Below are 13,636 nucleotides of genomic sequence, written 5' to 3' on the forward strand. Positions count from 1 at the left end.
AGAAGTAGCCGCTAACTTGATTTAATAGTAATCACCTCTTTGCCTTTTTTAAAAATAGTTTTTACCACCTCTGTGTGCATCTCTAAACAAAGAAGTTTAGTTTTGGTGATTTTTCTACATTATATAAATGGAGTAATATAGTGTGCCTTCTTTTGTGTCTGATTTTATTTGCTGAATATTGTTTCTAGATTTCTCTGTACTCTAAGAGTAAGTTTATTTTCATTGCCATGAAAAATTTCATTGTAAGAATATATTTCTGTCAGATATACTATTGATGGGTATTTGGGTTATTTACAGTTTTGGGCAATTATGAATAATTCTGTCAAGCACATTCAAATATATAAAATATACTAGAATAATATATGTGAAAGATTTTTTTTTTTAAACAAGTATGCAAAGTACATACCTAGAAGAATTTCTGGGTAATAAAGTCATGATCACGTTTTTTAAGTCTCATAGTGAAGAACATTGCCAGGTGATAAAAATGATAGATTCTGTAACATGATTGTTCTCGCCTGGAGGTTAGAACCATTGGTTTACAATATCTTTGCCAAGCTGGTTGACCACAAAGGCAGTTCAGGTCTTTGGGGACAGGGGTGTGATGAGACTTAGGTAGGGTGGAACGGGGTCAGCATTTAGTTGAGGGGTTGAAAAATGAAAGTAGTCACTCAGTCATGTTCAACTCTTCATGACCCCATGGACTGTAGACCACCAGGCTCCTCCATCCATGGGATTCTCCAGGCAAGAATACTGGAGTGGGTTGCCATTTCCTTCTCCAGGGGATCTTCCCAATCTAGGGATTGAACCCAGGTCTCCCACATTGCAGGCAGATTGTTTACCCCCTGAGCCACCAGGGAAGCACAGCTGAAGGGCTAGAAGACGCCCAGAAGGAAGTCTGTGAGTTAATCTGGTGTCCTGACAGCTCAGAGTCAGACGGCTTTTCAGAAGTTTAGTCCCATTCTTTAAACTGTCATCCCCCAGGTGAGTCTGCAACAGTGGTTCATCTTTCCCCCACTTTATGGGGAAGTCTGGGGAGACTGTTGATCCTTGGCCATATGGTGATAGCAAAGGACGCAGCTCTTTTAAGACTCCGATTTCCTAAGAAGGGAGAGGAACTATTTATCAAGAGAAGGAAAAAGAATCTTGTTAGAAATGGAGAATGGGAAAAAGAAACATGCTGTTCAACCAAATTAAAGACTCTGTATCTACTAAAAAAAATGGTGGCTATAAGAAGACTGTGGTGCAGCATCGCAGGCCAAGGCAATTTGGGTTTCTTTGCGTGTCACTGTACAGAATGTGCTCGGTGTGGGCCAGGGCGCTGTAATCAACACGGTGCGGTTGAAGAATGGTGTCTGTGTGCCCCATCACGTGATTGCCCTGCTGAGGCGCCCTGCCAAGACTGCCGTGGGAATTGTTCCTGTGGGCCTTGGCTCATCCCAGAGAAGGCAGAAGGGTTTATACGATTTTGGAGTTTTCCTCCATGACTATCTGTAAGTCCAACACTTGAAAATTTAAGCAGTCTTAGTGATATTGTGTCTCTCTTACAGAATGTAGTTGATTTAAAGCATTTGGATGCCAAATTAGGGTCCCATTAGGATGATGAGGGAAGGATTGAGGAATCGCTGTTTTCACTGTGGGATGCTGTTGGATAGGGCCGTTTCTCTATCTGGTCTGTGTGTCCCCAGTTGAATAAAGTAGTATTTGTGACAAATCCTTTTTGAGGATGTTTTTAACATGCAAAACAACTTAAATTTGCTTGCTTGAAATTAGGATTTAAAGTTAGGATTAAATTAGGATTTCTGTTGAACATTGGGATTTGAAGCTTGTCATTTCCACAGGCATAAAACTAGCTTATTATCCACTGACAATCTAAGTCCCTGGTTGACTTGGTTTCTTGTGTTATTTCTGAACGGTCCTCAAATGTATGGATTTGGTGATGGCTTTTGTGCTGTAGCTTTCCTGGAAAACAAAGTGAGCTTTTCATGGCTGAGTAAACACATGGATGCATTATGAAACTGTCAGACTCTTTTGAACAACTGGCATAAGCTCTGTTATTCAAATGTGACTCTTTTGAATGGCTTTTGTGTCAGCTAATGCTTTAGTATAACCCACATAAAGAAATTTCAGAATCTTTCCTTAAGAAATTAAATTTCAGCTCTATGATTGAAGAACTCCAAAGGATTAGTCCTTTTGTTGAGCACGCTCATTATTATATATAGCTAATTGGTAGCATTCATTTGATGAGATTCATAGTTCATTTGAAAATATCTTTTTTGTTAAAAACTAAACTTGTTCCTGCATTTCCCTTGTCTCTTAGCTAACTTTCCCCTGTGTTTTCTTCTCAACGGGACATGTGCTTTTCCGTCACGTACCTGCTGTTTTGTCTTCTTTTAAAATATTTGCATTGTCAATCTCTTTGAAGTTCTCTGGTGTTTATAGTAATCGTTGGTTGCTTAATATTCACTTCTTAATAACATGCTAATCATATTTCCCTTATTTGATATGCTTTTCATTTCTAGTGATAAGAATGCAGAAACATATTGTGCACCATAGCTGCTTTTTCTTATTTTCAATTATATTGCAAGAACAGATGCCCAAAAGTATTGGTACAATGTCAGTGGACTTGAAAACTTTTTATGTTTTGTATTGCCCAGTTGGTTTCCAAAAGATGATGCCTTCTTTTTGATTATGTAAGTTACAATCCCTTTTACCAGAGGAAAAAACCAACGAAGCTTATTAAATGTTGGCAGCCTTCATAACTATCATTTGGAAGTACCCTGTTGTCTTAGTGGAGATGTTTTCTTTTGTAAATTCAATTTCTATTTTTAGCAAGGTAATATATGCGTATAATTTTTTAAAATCCCATAAATCTCTTGTCCTCCCCTCCCCCACTCCAATGTCTTGCTTTTGAGAACCCCCAGCTCTGGGATTTTTTATAACATTTGCTTCCACATTGCTAAATGGCTTGCTTTTATAGTTTGATTTTTACACAATACTATTTAGTTATTTACTGATTTCCTTCTGTGGAAGATGAGTCTTTAGCACTTAAGGTTTCTTTCCTATCCTCTCAATACTGACATAATATAAAATTTGTTTTTAATAATATATAAATATTAAAATATGACTGCATAAATATTATTCATAATCAAATCTTGTATTTTGACTTTATATCTTCTTTTACTCTGTATTTTTTTTCTGGGATTAATAACTCCTTCCTTTTTTTTGCCTGGTGGCTCAGAGGTTAAAGTGCCTGCCTCCAATGCGGGAGACCTGAGTTCGATCCCTGGGTCGGGAAGATCCCCTGGAGAAGGAAATGGTAACCCACTCCAGTATTCTTGCCTGGAAAATCCCATGGACGGAGAAGCCTGGTAGGCTACAGTCCATGGGGTCGCAAAGAGTCAGACACGACTGAGCGACTTCTCTTTCACTTTCCTTTTTTTGCTTGCTTTGTTTTCTGTGTTTCATTTTCTAATTTGTCACCAAGTGAATTTCCTGATACTTCCAGACATGTCAGATAATCCCTCACATGTGTTTTTATTTTTATTTTTCCAAGCTCTCCTCTGAGAGCCCTTGTATGTTCTCCAGTGTAAACTGGCTGCTCATGGGACCTGCTGCTTGGCTGCCGTCTTGGAATGCCTTCACTGTTTTAGCCTCTGTCTCCTTCTGGTTGGTTGATTCTCTGGTTTCTGAATCTCAGATCTTCCTCCTTTTAGATTTGCTTCCACATTTTGATGGCTTCTTGGGAAAGGTGCAAGAAGGTAACTTTTTTGAGACAGTGTATGTCTGAGAATGTCTTTTATTTGTTCATCCTACCTGATTGATAGTTTGGCTGGGTATGTGAGTTTGGGTTGGAAATGTTTTCTTGGAATTTTGAAGGCATTGCTCTGTTGCCTTCTTACTTTCAAGGTTGCTATTGAGTCCAATGCCATTTCTAAGTCCCGATCCTTTGTTATTAACCCCTTCCCCTTCTCTCCACCCTTTGGCCTCTGGAAACTTTTAGAATCATCTTATTTTTGGAGTTATATTCTTTGGTGTTCCTGTATGTTGTGTTTCGTTCATGTTATTGGCCACGTGGTGGGCCTTTTGAACTGGAAACTTATGCTCTGCAGCCTGTATGTTTCTGTCTTTGGAATATCTGTTCGTCGGATGTGGTACCTTGCAACCTTATCCTCTTAATTTTCCTTTTTTTTTTCCCCTCTTCTGTCTCTCCATCTCTTTGTCTTTCTATTGTCCCTTCTGGGAGATTTCTAGCTTTATTTTTCATCTCTTTTGTTGGATTCTTACCTTGATGCTGCACTAGTTTTTAATTTCTTAGGGTTTATTTCTTCTTCTTTTATGGCTGCTTCACCTCCTCTTATTTATCCGTGTCTGAAGAACCTTGCCTTTGTTTAAATGAGATTCAGGCACATGAATTAAAAAAGAGAACTGAAGCTCTGAGTGCCTGAATGGGGCTAATAACCTGGGACTTCCCTCTTGTATAACCTGTGTCCGTAAGTCTGTCTGTTATCTTGCTGAGAAACCTGGCTGCAGGGAGAAGGGGGTAGATCTCATGGAGCAAACTCTGACCCCCTTCCATGTTTCCGGTTGCATGGTCTCATCCCTGATTTTAGCTGGTCTTACAGTCAGCTCTTCTGGAGGAAATTTCCAGTCCCCTGCTTAGTTGTACAAGCCAAAAGAGGGGCTGTGGGGACTTAATTGTCTTTATATCCAAAGTGAAAGTCGCTCAGTTGTGTCTGACTCTTTGTGACCCCATGGACTATATAGTCCATGGAATTCTCCAGGCCAGAATACTGGGGTGGGTAGCTGTTCCCATCTCCAGGGGATCTTCCCAACACAGGGATTTAACCCAGGTCTCCCACATTGCAGGTGGATTCTTTACCAGCTGAGCCACAAAGGAAGCCTGAGAATACTGGAGTAGGTAGCCTATCCCTTCTCCAGTGGATATTCCCAACCTAGGAATCGAACCTGGGGTCTCCTACAGTGCAGGCAGATTCTTTACCAGCTGAGCTCTCAGGGAAGCCCCTTCCTTCAGAGATACCTGTACCTAATCTCCACAGGCTGCTCACTCCACAGGCTTAAAGTTCAGCTTTGTTTTGACTCTCTGATTTGCTGCCATTTTATTCATCTGTTTCCTTGCTTCAAGGATTTTGTCACATGTCTAGTTTGCTTTTCACCCCCTCTCATCTTGAATTGTCTTCATCCCTTTATTTTGTATTTTTATGTCTATGTCCATCTCCCTATAAATTCCTTTGATGCTATTTTAGTACAGTTTTTAAAGGGTGTGGGGCAGAAGGCATTTGCCCTGTGTGCCATGGTTAAGGCAAGGATCCAGTGCAGGCTTTTTTTTAAATTGACCAAAAATATTTCCTTTTCTCCTACACACACTTGTGGGATATTTATATATTTTCTGATGCACAGGAGTTTCTTTTGAAATGTTTAAGAAATAGTTTGTTCTAATTTTCAAATATCTTTACTTAACATAGCAGATGTCATACCAGTTTCCGTAAGTAGAAAATGTGACCACCTACTGGATACTTTAAAGGAGCCATTACTGTTCTCACTGAGTTACTTGTTCATTGTGAAAAATTTTTAATTTTGAAGTAATTGTTGCTCGTGCACAGAAATGTCTCGTGTACCTCGTTTACCCCAGCGGTTACATGGTCACGTGACTATGGTACACTATTAAGATCAGGAAAGTGACATTGGTACAGTCCTTGATAATTTTTAAAAGACATTTAAAAACATTTAATTATTTTATTTTTGGTCGTGCTGGGCCTTTATTTGCTGCTCGGGCTTTTCTCTAGTTGCAGCAAGTGGGGCCAGTTTTCTGGCTGGGATGCGTGGGCTTCTCGTGGTGGTGGCTTCTCTTGCTGCAGAGCGCGGGCTCTAGGGCGCACAGGCTTCAGTCGCTGCGGCGCGTGGGCTCTCGAGCACAGGCTCAGTAGTTGTGGAACACGGGCTTTGTCGCTCCACGGCATGTGGGATCTTCTTGGATCAGGGATCGAACCCATGTCTCCTGCGATGGCAGGCAGATTCTTTACCACTGAGCCCCCAGGGAAGACCAGAGAAGACACTGTTTTACATTCCATATTGGGCAAAAAGTTTGCATTGCAAATATCTGTGAGACCTACATGAACCTGTTTTGTCTTTCAGCAATTTTTCCAGCTAGTCAAGTTACGAAAGCTTGGACTCAGCGATAACGAGATCCAGCGACTCCCTCCAGAAATAGCCAACTTCATGCAGCTGGTGGAGCTCGACGTGTCCCGGAATGGTAAGAAGAAAATGGTTCCACGTGAACCGTCCATTTATCTCTTCCAATGCTGATGTTTGCAATTTTTAGTAAATGTGGCTGGATGAATGTTCAGGATGTTTTGGGATGAAATTACTGCCATTATCGAATAGTTTGCCACAAAACAAATTTCAGGTGCTGGTTTTCTCGCGGTCAGTTCACCCTGATTCACAGCGGTGGAGAGGGGCCTGAGAACTCGGCAGCTCTCCCCTCATTTGATGGGAGGAGACACTGAGGGCTGGGAGCGTGGTCACCTGTCCAGACCTCAGGGGGCTGCTGTGGTGGGAGCCGTGCTTGGGGAAGGGCTGGTCTCTCCTGGCGGTGGCCTGGCCCCTCAGCTGCTCCCTCAAGAACCTGCCTTTCTGCTGCAGTGAACAGACCTGCCTGCCGTTTCAGGCATTTCTGTCAGTCTCATTTATTTCTGACTACGCCCTAGGTAGGCCTGCCCACTTGAATTTGTGTGACGTATTTGTGAGTTTATTTTGATTTTCACATTCCACTGTAATGTTGCCTTTTAATGGAATGGCCTGACAGGGTGTTTATACTGTGTTTAACATTTCACTTTTAAATGGGTACCTGGTTTCACCTTGCGTCTTATAGCCTTAGAGCATTCCCGGGGTAGACTGGTCCGGAGGCTTGTTGGAACATGTTTGATTAATTACCTCAAGGTAAAGTGGCAGCTCCCAGGAGCCCTGTCTTTAGCGGTGAAATTCTGTTCTTGCGAGGACTCTGGTTTAAGGTCCTGAGGATAAGCCCACACGTACTCTGCTGTTTATAAAAACGATAATCTGTTTCTGTCTCACCTATTGCACACCTGCTTTGTGTTTTTCTTTTGCTTTCATACAAAAATCTGTAGGTTCCATCTCAACGAGCCTCAGGTCTGGCTCTTTCTGTCTGCTGTCCTCTGCAGAAGCCCCCAGGTCTGGATATAGTATTTTCCTGTGGGTCCTTGTTATAAGGCAGCAGTGATAATCAATACTTCATTGAAAATGTGGAGAAGAAAACAATGATTTACACCCCCCCCCCAACACTTTTCACATTGCGGCTCCCTCTCAGATCCCGTAATTGGAAACTGTCTTTAGGCCACGTCAAATGCTCTTGTCATAGTGTCTGCTTCTGTTTGTCATGAGAATTATTTCTTCCCTTGAAAGTACTACACAAGTGAAAGAATTATTCGGGGGCCTGTGTTCCTGTCTTCTTCGGTTGCAGGAGAGTCGGTCCTCAGGTGACGGATTTGGCGGTGAGGCTGGGGGTGGAGCCGGCGTTCTGCGCGTGCGCTGGGGCCCGCACCCGGCCCTGCGCTAGGGCTCTCGCTGCCTCTCCTCTGATTGTGGGCGCTCTGTCCCGCCCTCCACGCTGGCCTGCTGTCTCGCAACCAGCCTCTTCAGCCTCTTCAGCCTCTGTCTGTTGCGGCCTTCTGCCCTCACGGCGGCATCTGACGGCCATTACTGAGTGAGGCCTGGTTGACCCAGTGCATCTCTCTAAGGCAGCCGTTAGCCCCAACCCCAGGCCACTGGCTGCCCTAGACACTGGCTGTCCCGCAGCAGGGGTGGCCGGCAGTGCAGAGCGCGGTCAGCCTCCCCTTACACTGCTGTGCAGCGGGGGGACGTCCAGCATCCCCCCCATCTGAGGTCCGGCATCCCCCTTGCCCCCCCCCCCCCCGGCTGAGGTCCAGCATCCCCCCTGTCTGAGGTCCGGCAACCCCTTGTCTGAGGTCCGGTATTTCCCCGTCTGAGGTCCGGCATTTCCCACGTCTGAGGTCTGGCATCCCTCGTCTGAGGTCCGGCATCCCCCCGTCTGAGGTCCGGGTCAGAGGTCCGGCATCCCCCCCGTCTGAGGTCCGGCATCCCCCCTGTCTGAGGTCCAGCATCCCCCTGTCTGAGGTCCGGCACCCCCCACCCCCGTCTGAGGTCCGGCATCCCCCCGTCTGAGGTCCGGCATCCCCCCCGTCTGAGGTCCGGCATCCCCCATGTCTGAGGTCCGGCATCCCCCCTGTCTGAGGTCCAGCATCCCCCTGTCTGAGGTCCAGCATCCCCCTGTCTGAGGTCCGGCACCCCCCACCCCCGTCTGAGGTCCGGCATCCCCCCGTCTGAGGTCCGGCATCCCCCCGTCTGAGGTCCGGCATCCCCCCCGTCTGAGGTCCGGCATCCCCCTGTCTGAGGTCCGGCATCCCCCCGTCTGAGGTCCAGCACCCCCCACCCCCGTCTGAGGTCCGGCATCCCCCCTGTCTGAGGTCCAGCATCCCCCTGTCTGAGGTCCAGCATCCCCCTGTCTGAGGTCCGGCACCCCCCACCCCTGTCTGAGGTCCGGCACCCCCCGTCTGAGGTCCGGCATCCCCCTGTCTGAGGTCCGGCACCCCCCACCCCCGTCTGAGGTCCGGCATCCCCCCGTCTGAGGTCTGGCATCCCCCCGTCTGAGGTCCGGCATCCCCCCGTCTGAGGTCCGGCATCCCCCTGTCTGAGGTCCGGCATCCCCCCGTCTGAGGTCCAGCACCCCCCACCCCCGTCTGAGGTCCGGCATCCCCCCCGTCTGAGGTCTGGCATCCCCCCTGTCTGAGGTCCGGCATCCCCCCTGTCTGAGGTCCGGCATCCCCCCCCCGTCTGAGGTCCGGCATCCCCCCCGTCTGAGGTCCGGCATCCCCCCCGTCTGAGGTCCGGCATCCCCCTGTCTGAGGTCCAGCATCCCCCGCATCTGAGGTCCAGCACCCCCCACCCCCGTCTGAGGTCGGGCATCCCCCCCGTCTGAGGTCCGGCATCCCCCCGTCTGAGGTCCGGCATCCCCCCCGTCTGAGGTCCGGCATCCCCCCCGTCTGAGGTCCGGCACCCCCCCCCGTCTGAGGTCCGGCATCCCCCTGTCTGAGGTCCGGCATCCCCCCCCCCCGTCTGAGGTCCGGCATCCCCCATGTCTGAGGTCCGGCACCCCCCCCCCGTCTGAGGTCCAGCATCCCCCTGTCTGAGGTCCGGCACCCCCCCCTGTCTGAGGTCCGGCATCCCCCCCGTCTGAGGTCCGGCATCCCCCCGTCTGAGGTCCGGCATCCCCCCCGTCTGAGGTCCGGCATCCCCCCCGTCTGAGGTCCGGCATCCCCCCCGTCTGAGGTCCGGCATCCCCCCGTCTGAGGTCCGGCATCCCCCCGTCTGAGGTCCGGCATCCCCCCCGTCTGAGGTCCGGCATCCCCCCCGTCTGAGGTCCGGCATCCCCCCCGTCTGAGGTCCGGCATCCCCCCGTCTGAGGTCCGGCATCCCCCTGTCTGAGGTCCAGCATCCCCCGCATCTGAGGTCCAGCACCCCCCACCCCCGTCTGAGGTCCGGCATCCCCCCTGTCTGAGGTCCAGCATCCCCCTGTCTGAGGTCCGGCATCCCCCCGTCTGAGGTCCGGCATCCCCCCCGTCTGAGGTCCGGCATCCCCCATGTCTGAGGTCCGGCATCCCGCACTGCCTGAGGTGCATGTATAGAAACTGCTCGCTCTCGTCTCAGCAGTGTTCTCAGCAGTAAAGACTGGATGGCTGTGAACTCTGCAGCGACTTTGAACAATGACCCCTGAAATCACACAACCCAAAGAAATCAGATAGCCATTCTGAAATTGGCGTTAAGAAGGTAAAGAAGCAGGGGCCCAGAAACCCTCGAGAAAGAGGAGACGTATTGGCTCCAATTACTTGGGAGCCGAGGGAAAAACAGAGCTGGAAGGTTGCAGTCCCATTACTGACTCTCGTGGGAAGACGTGCTCCGTGTGAATTCAGCCTTGTTAGGGGCCAGTTGTACTGGTTCCCACATCAGCTGTGTCTTTCGAAACATTCAGAGGAAGAAAGAAGGGCTACGCCTCTCCTCATGCACCTTTTGACACCTTGCAGTGTGGACAGGACGTGAGCTGTCACCGAAGCCCCGTCAGGACCCAGGGTTTGCTTTCCCCGGGAGAACCTTCCCTCCTGCAGGTCTGGACTTTGGTGATGGATCCTGCAGGCCTGCCCCCTTTTTATCAGGCTCTTGTGGAAATGCTGGGGGACTTAACTGCCTGCTTCTCCTATTGGCAGAGGCTCGCTCTGGTGTGTGCGCATGTTCATGTGTGTGTATATGTTCGTGTGTGTGTGTGTGCGCGCGCACAGTGGGAGGTGGTGGAGGAGGCTTTTTTGTGGTTGTGAAAAAGCTGCACAGATGACAGAGCGGAGAAGGGTCACGGTTTTACCATCACCAACAGGATCTTGAGTCTTGAGCTGTCTCCAGACCAGGCAGATCCGCCCAGGTCTTCTCTCATGTTTTCTGGCTGATCAAATCCCGTGAGTGTGAATTTCCTAGGCAGGTCAATCAAAGTGCTAGAGTCTGCAGCCTGAGAGGCCATGTGGGGACCCCCACTTTTCGCAGATGCGGGCGTTTGTAAGGGTTTGGGGCTTGTGTCTGGGGGCGTGTGAAACTCTAGGCTCCTGTAGCCCCTGCAGAGGCGGCCTGCCCAATGATCAGGGTCCTCTGTGTCCCTGAGCTGTGTCTGGGCCATGGCCAGCGCTGACCACTCTCAGGGTAGAACCTTTCCTGGCGTCCTCAGTCCCTGACTGTCCAGAGAGCATCACTGACCGTGGACGGAGGCACGAGAGAGGGTGGTGTCAGACCCCTGAAGCCCTTTGGATGCTTGTCAGGCTTGAATGTGCCATGGATTAACCGCAGGATTTTGTTGAAATGTGGATTCTGATGCAGGCGGTCTTGGGTGGGTCTGGGGGTGCTGCATTGTTCAGAAGCCCTGAAGGGATGCCAGACACACTGAGGGTGGGGTCTTAGCTGTCCCCACCCGCCGGCTTTCTCCTAACATCCCCTAACATCCTGTGGCTCTCAGCACAAATTCACTCAGCCTCTGTCAACCCCATACCTTCCCCGTGTGGAAGGTGGGAAACCTTCAGGGTTTAACCTCCTGGCTAAAGAGTGAGATGCTAGAGCTGACTGAACAAGTTGGCTTTGATTCCAGGAGCAAAATGAGCCCTTTCCTGATGTTCCCTTGCTCAAGGGAGGGGAACAGCACTATAGGTTTCAAGTTAAGGTCTGATGCAGTTTCCTCTGGTGAAGAGCACACTACAGTTTCATGCCTGGACTTTATATCTGTTTTCTCTGTTCACCGATTCTTAGCTGTTGGAGGCGAATGCTCTCTGGATATGTGAGAAAAGGCACTAATGCTCTCTGGATATGTGAGAAAAGGCTAGGCAGTACTAGCTCACTGTCCACGAATCGAGGGTGGACTTTCTTAATGCATCATGAATCTTGCCCAGAGGGTTAGCAATTCAGATTTTATAGTCCATGCTGTAATTTGTACTGTATCATTATCTATTTAGTTCACTTCTCCCCGCAAAATGTAAGGCCTGTGCCACCAGCACTGCTAGAGACGATTTTAAGTGGCACTGCAAAAGAGCAGTTTTTAATATTGAATCAAAGTGAGGAAGTTAACCTTTTTCCTTTTCATTAAACATTTTTTTTAAAACTCCCTTTAGGTTGCTTCCTGTAAAACTTAATAGCTATATTGTATTGATTGTTATATTTATCTTTTATATCTGATGATGATAATAGCTTTCTTCCCTGGTGGCTCAGCTGGTAAAGAATCTGCTTGCAATGTGGGATACCTGCGTTTGATCCCTGGGTTGGAAAGATCCCCTGGAGAAGGGAACGGCTACCCACTTCTGTATTCTGACCGGGAGAATTCCAGGGTCTATATAGTCCATGGGGTCACAAAGAGTTGGACATGGCTGAGTGACTTTCACTTTCATTCATGTTAGTGATTTTAAAAATAAATCTTACTCAAAAAAGTTAAAAGAATGAAGTAAATAATAAAGAACGCAGGTGCTCCACCAGGATGGCACAAATCATAAAGGCTGAGCAGGGATGGATGAGTTGAGGAAATGCTGTTGTTATTTGCACAGCCAGTGAGGGTTTGAGTTTCTCTCTTTTATGGGGCAAATAATGCTGTGTGTGGAGCAGACATGGCCGGAGACCCCAAATCCGGAGAATTACTCTGCAACCTTGAGTGAACAGGAAACTAAAAGGTGGGTTTAATACACACCCACACTGGCACCAGGACAGCACTTCCCACTTAGCAGAGGGACAGCTGCTCCAACGGAGAAGGCGACGGCACCCCGCTCCGATACTCTTGCCTGGAAAATCCCACGGACAGAGGAGCCTGGTGGGCTGACGTGACTTAGCAGCAGCAGCTGATCCAATCCGCCAGCAGGATCCTCGTCCCACAAAGTCAAGAGCTGGACATGTGCTAAGTGCTGGGGTTAGTTGCCCTCTGTCCGGCTGCAAGACGGGGATCACAGCCCGTGGTTGGTGGCTGCAGGCTTGTTTAATGACATCTGAGGCCAATTTTGAAGCCTGCTGGAATGACCTGGTGACATCAAGTCTTGGTGCTTCTCAGTGAGCCCTGAAAAAAGCTCTTTCTGGCAAGCAAGGCATCCTGTGTGCCTAGAAGTCCCTTCTCAGTGATGAACAGTTGGCCCTTTGGGGGTAATGACTACATACGTCCCCCAGCGTGGCAGAGGCCACTGCCCACGCAGACTCTAGGCTGGCCACAGCCAGGCCGTCATTCCCTCGGCCGCCTCTGCCTGGTTCGGGACTGGGCTCGGAGCCCTGCTTCACGGCTAGACTTCAGCCGCGCTGTCCCAGTCACTGTGAAAACGGCCCGGGAGACTCCCCTGGGGGAGATGCCGGTAGAGCCCCTCTGCCGGCAGGTGCAGAGCGACAGGCCTGCTTTTGCTGTCTCTGTGGGTGCTGCCACGTTCCTGCCGCAAGCCCTTCCTCTGTCTTTTTAGCTTTTGTCAGAAAGAGGGGTTCACAATAAAAAAATATATATTATTGTCTTCTACTCATTAAATCCCGATAATAGTACTTATTTTCAAAGTGAATATGGAAAGAAAATTTGGCATCTGTTTTCTGATCACCCTTCCATGCCACAAAGACTTTTTTGGGGGGACATTGTTTATTTTTTAAAATTAAAACAGACATTTTATTTATTGATTTGGCTGTGTCGGGTCTCAGTTACCGCACGTGCGATGTTTGTTGCCGAGTCTTCGTTGTGTCGTACGAATCTTTCTTTGTTGTATGTGGCTCAGTAGTTGTGGAATCGGGCTTAGTTGTTCTGCATGTTGTGGGATCTTAATTCCCCAATGACAGATTGAGCCCCTGTCCCCTGCGTTGGAAGGTGGATTCTTAACCCCTGGACTATCAAGGAAGCCCTGGGAAGCCTTGTTTAGATGTGAGGGTGTATGGGAATCATTGTAAACATTGAAAGTTGGAATAAACTTTGCAAACGTTGCAAAAGACCCTTCGTCCCTTTTCTTTGGTGCCATAGAGAAACATCAGTAGTATTTTATCAAATTGT

General features: G+C 48.5%; 1 protein-coding gene across 1 annotated transcript in view; it reads left to right on the forward strand.

The window, feature by feature from the left end:
- Window positions 1–13,636, forward strand: part of LRRC1 (leucine rich repeat containing 1) — a 133,911-nt gene that overhangs the window by 41,959 nt on the left and 78,316 nt on the right. The window contains exon 2 of the mRNA XM_018039060.1: window positions 6,154–6,271. Coding sequence (XP_017894549.1) covers window positions 6,154–6,271 — 118 coding nt within the window. The remainder of the gene's footprint in view (window positions 1–6,153; window positions 6,272–13,636) is intronic.

Source organism: Capra hircus, chromosome 23, assembly GCF_001704415.2.
Source record: "Capra hircus breed San Clemente chromosome 23, ASM170441v1, whole genome shotgun sequence".
Lineage (NCBI taxonomy): Eukaryota > Metazoa > Chordata > Mammalia > Artiodactyla > Bovidae > Capra > Capra hircus.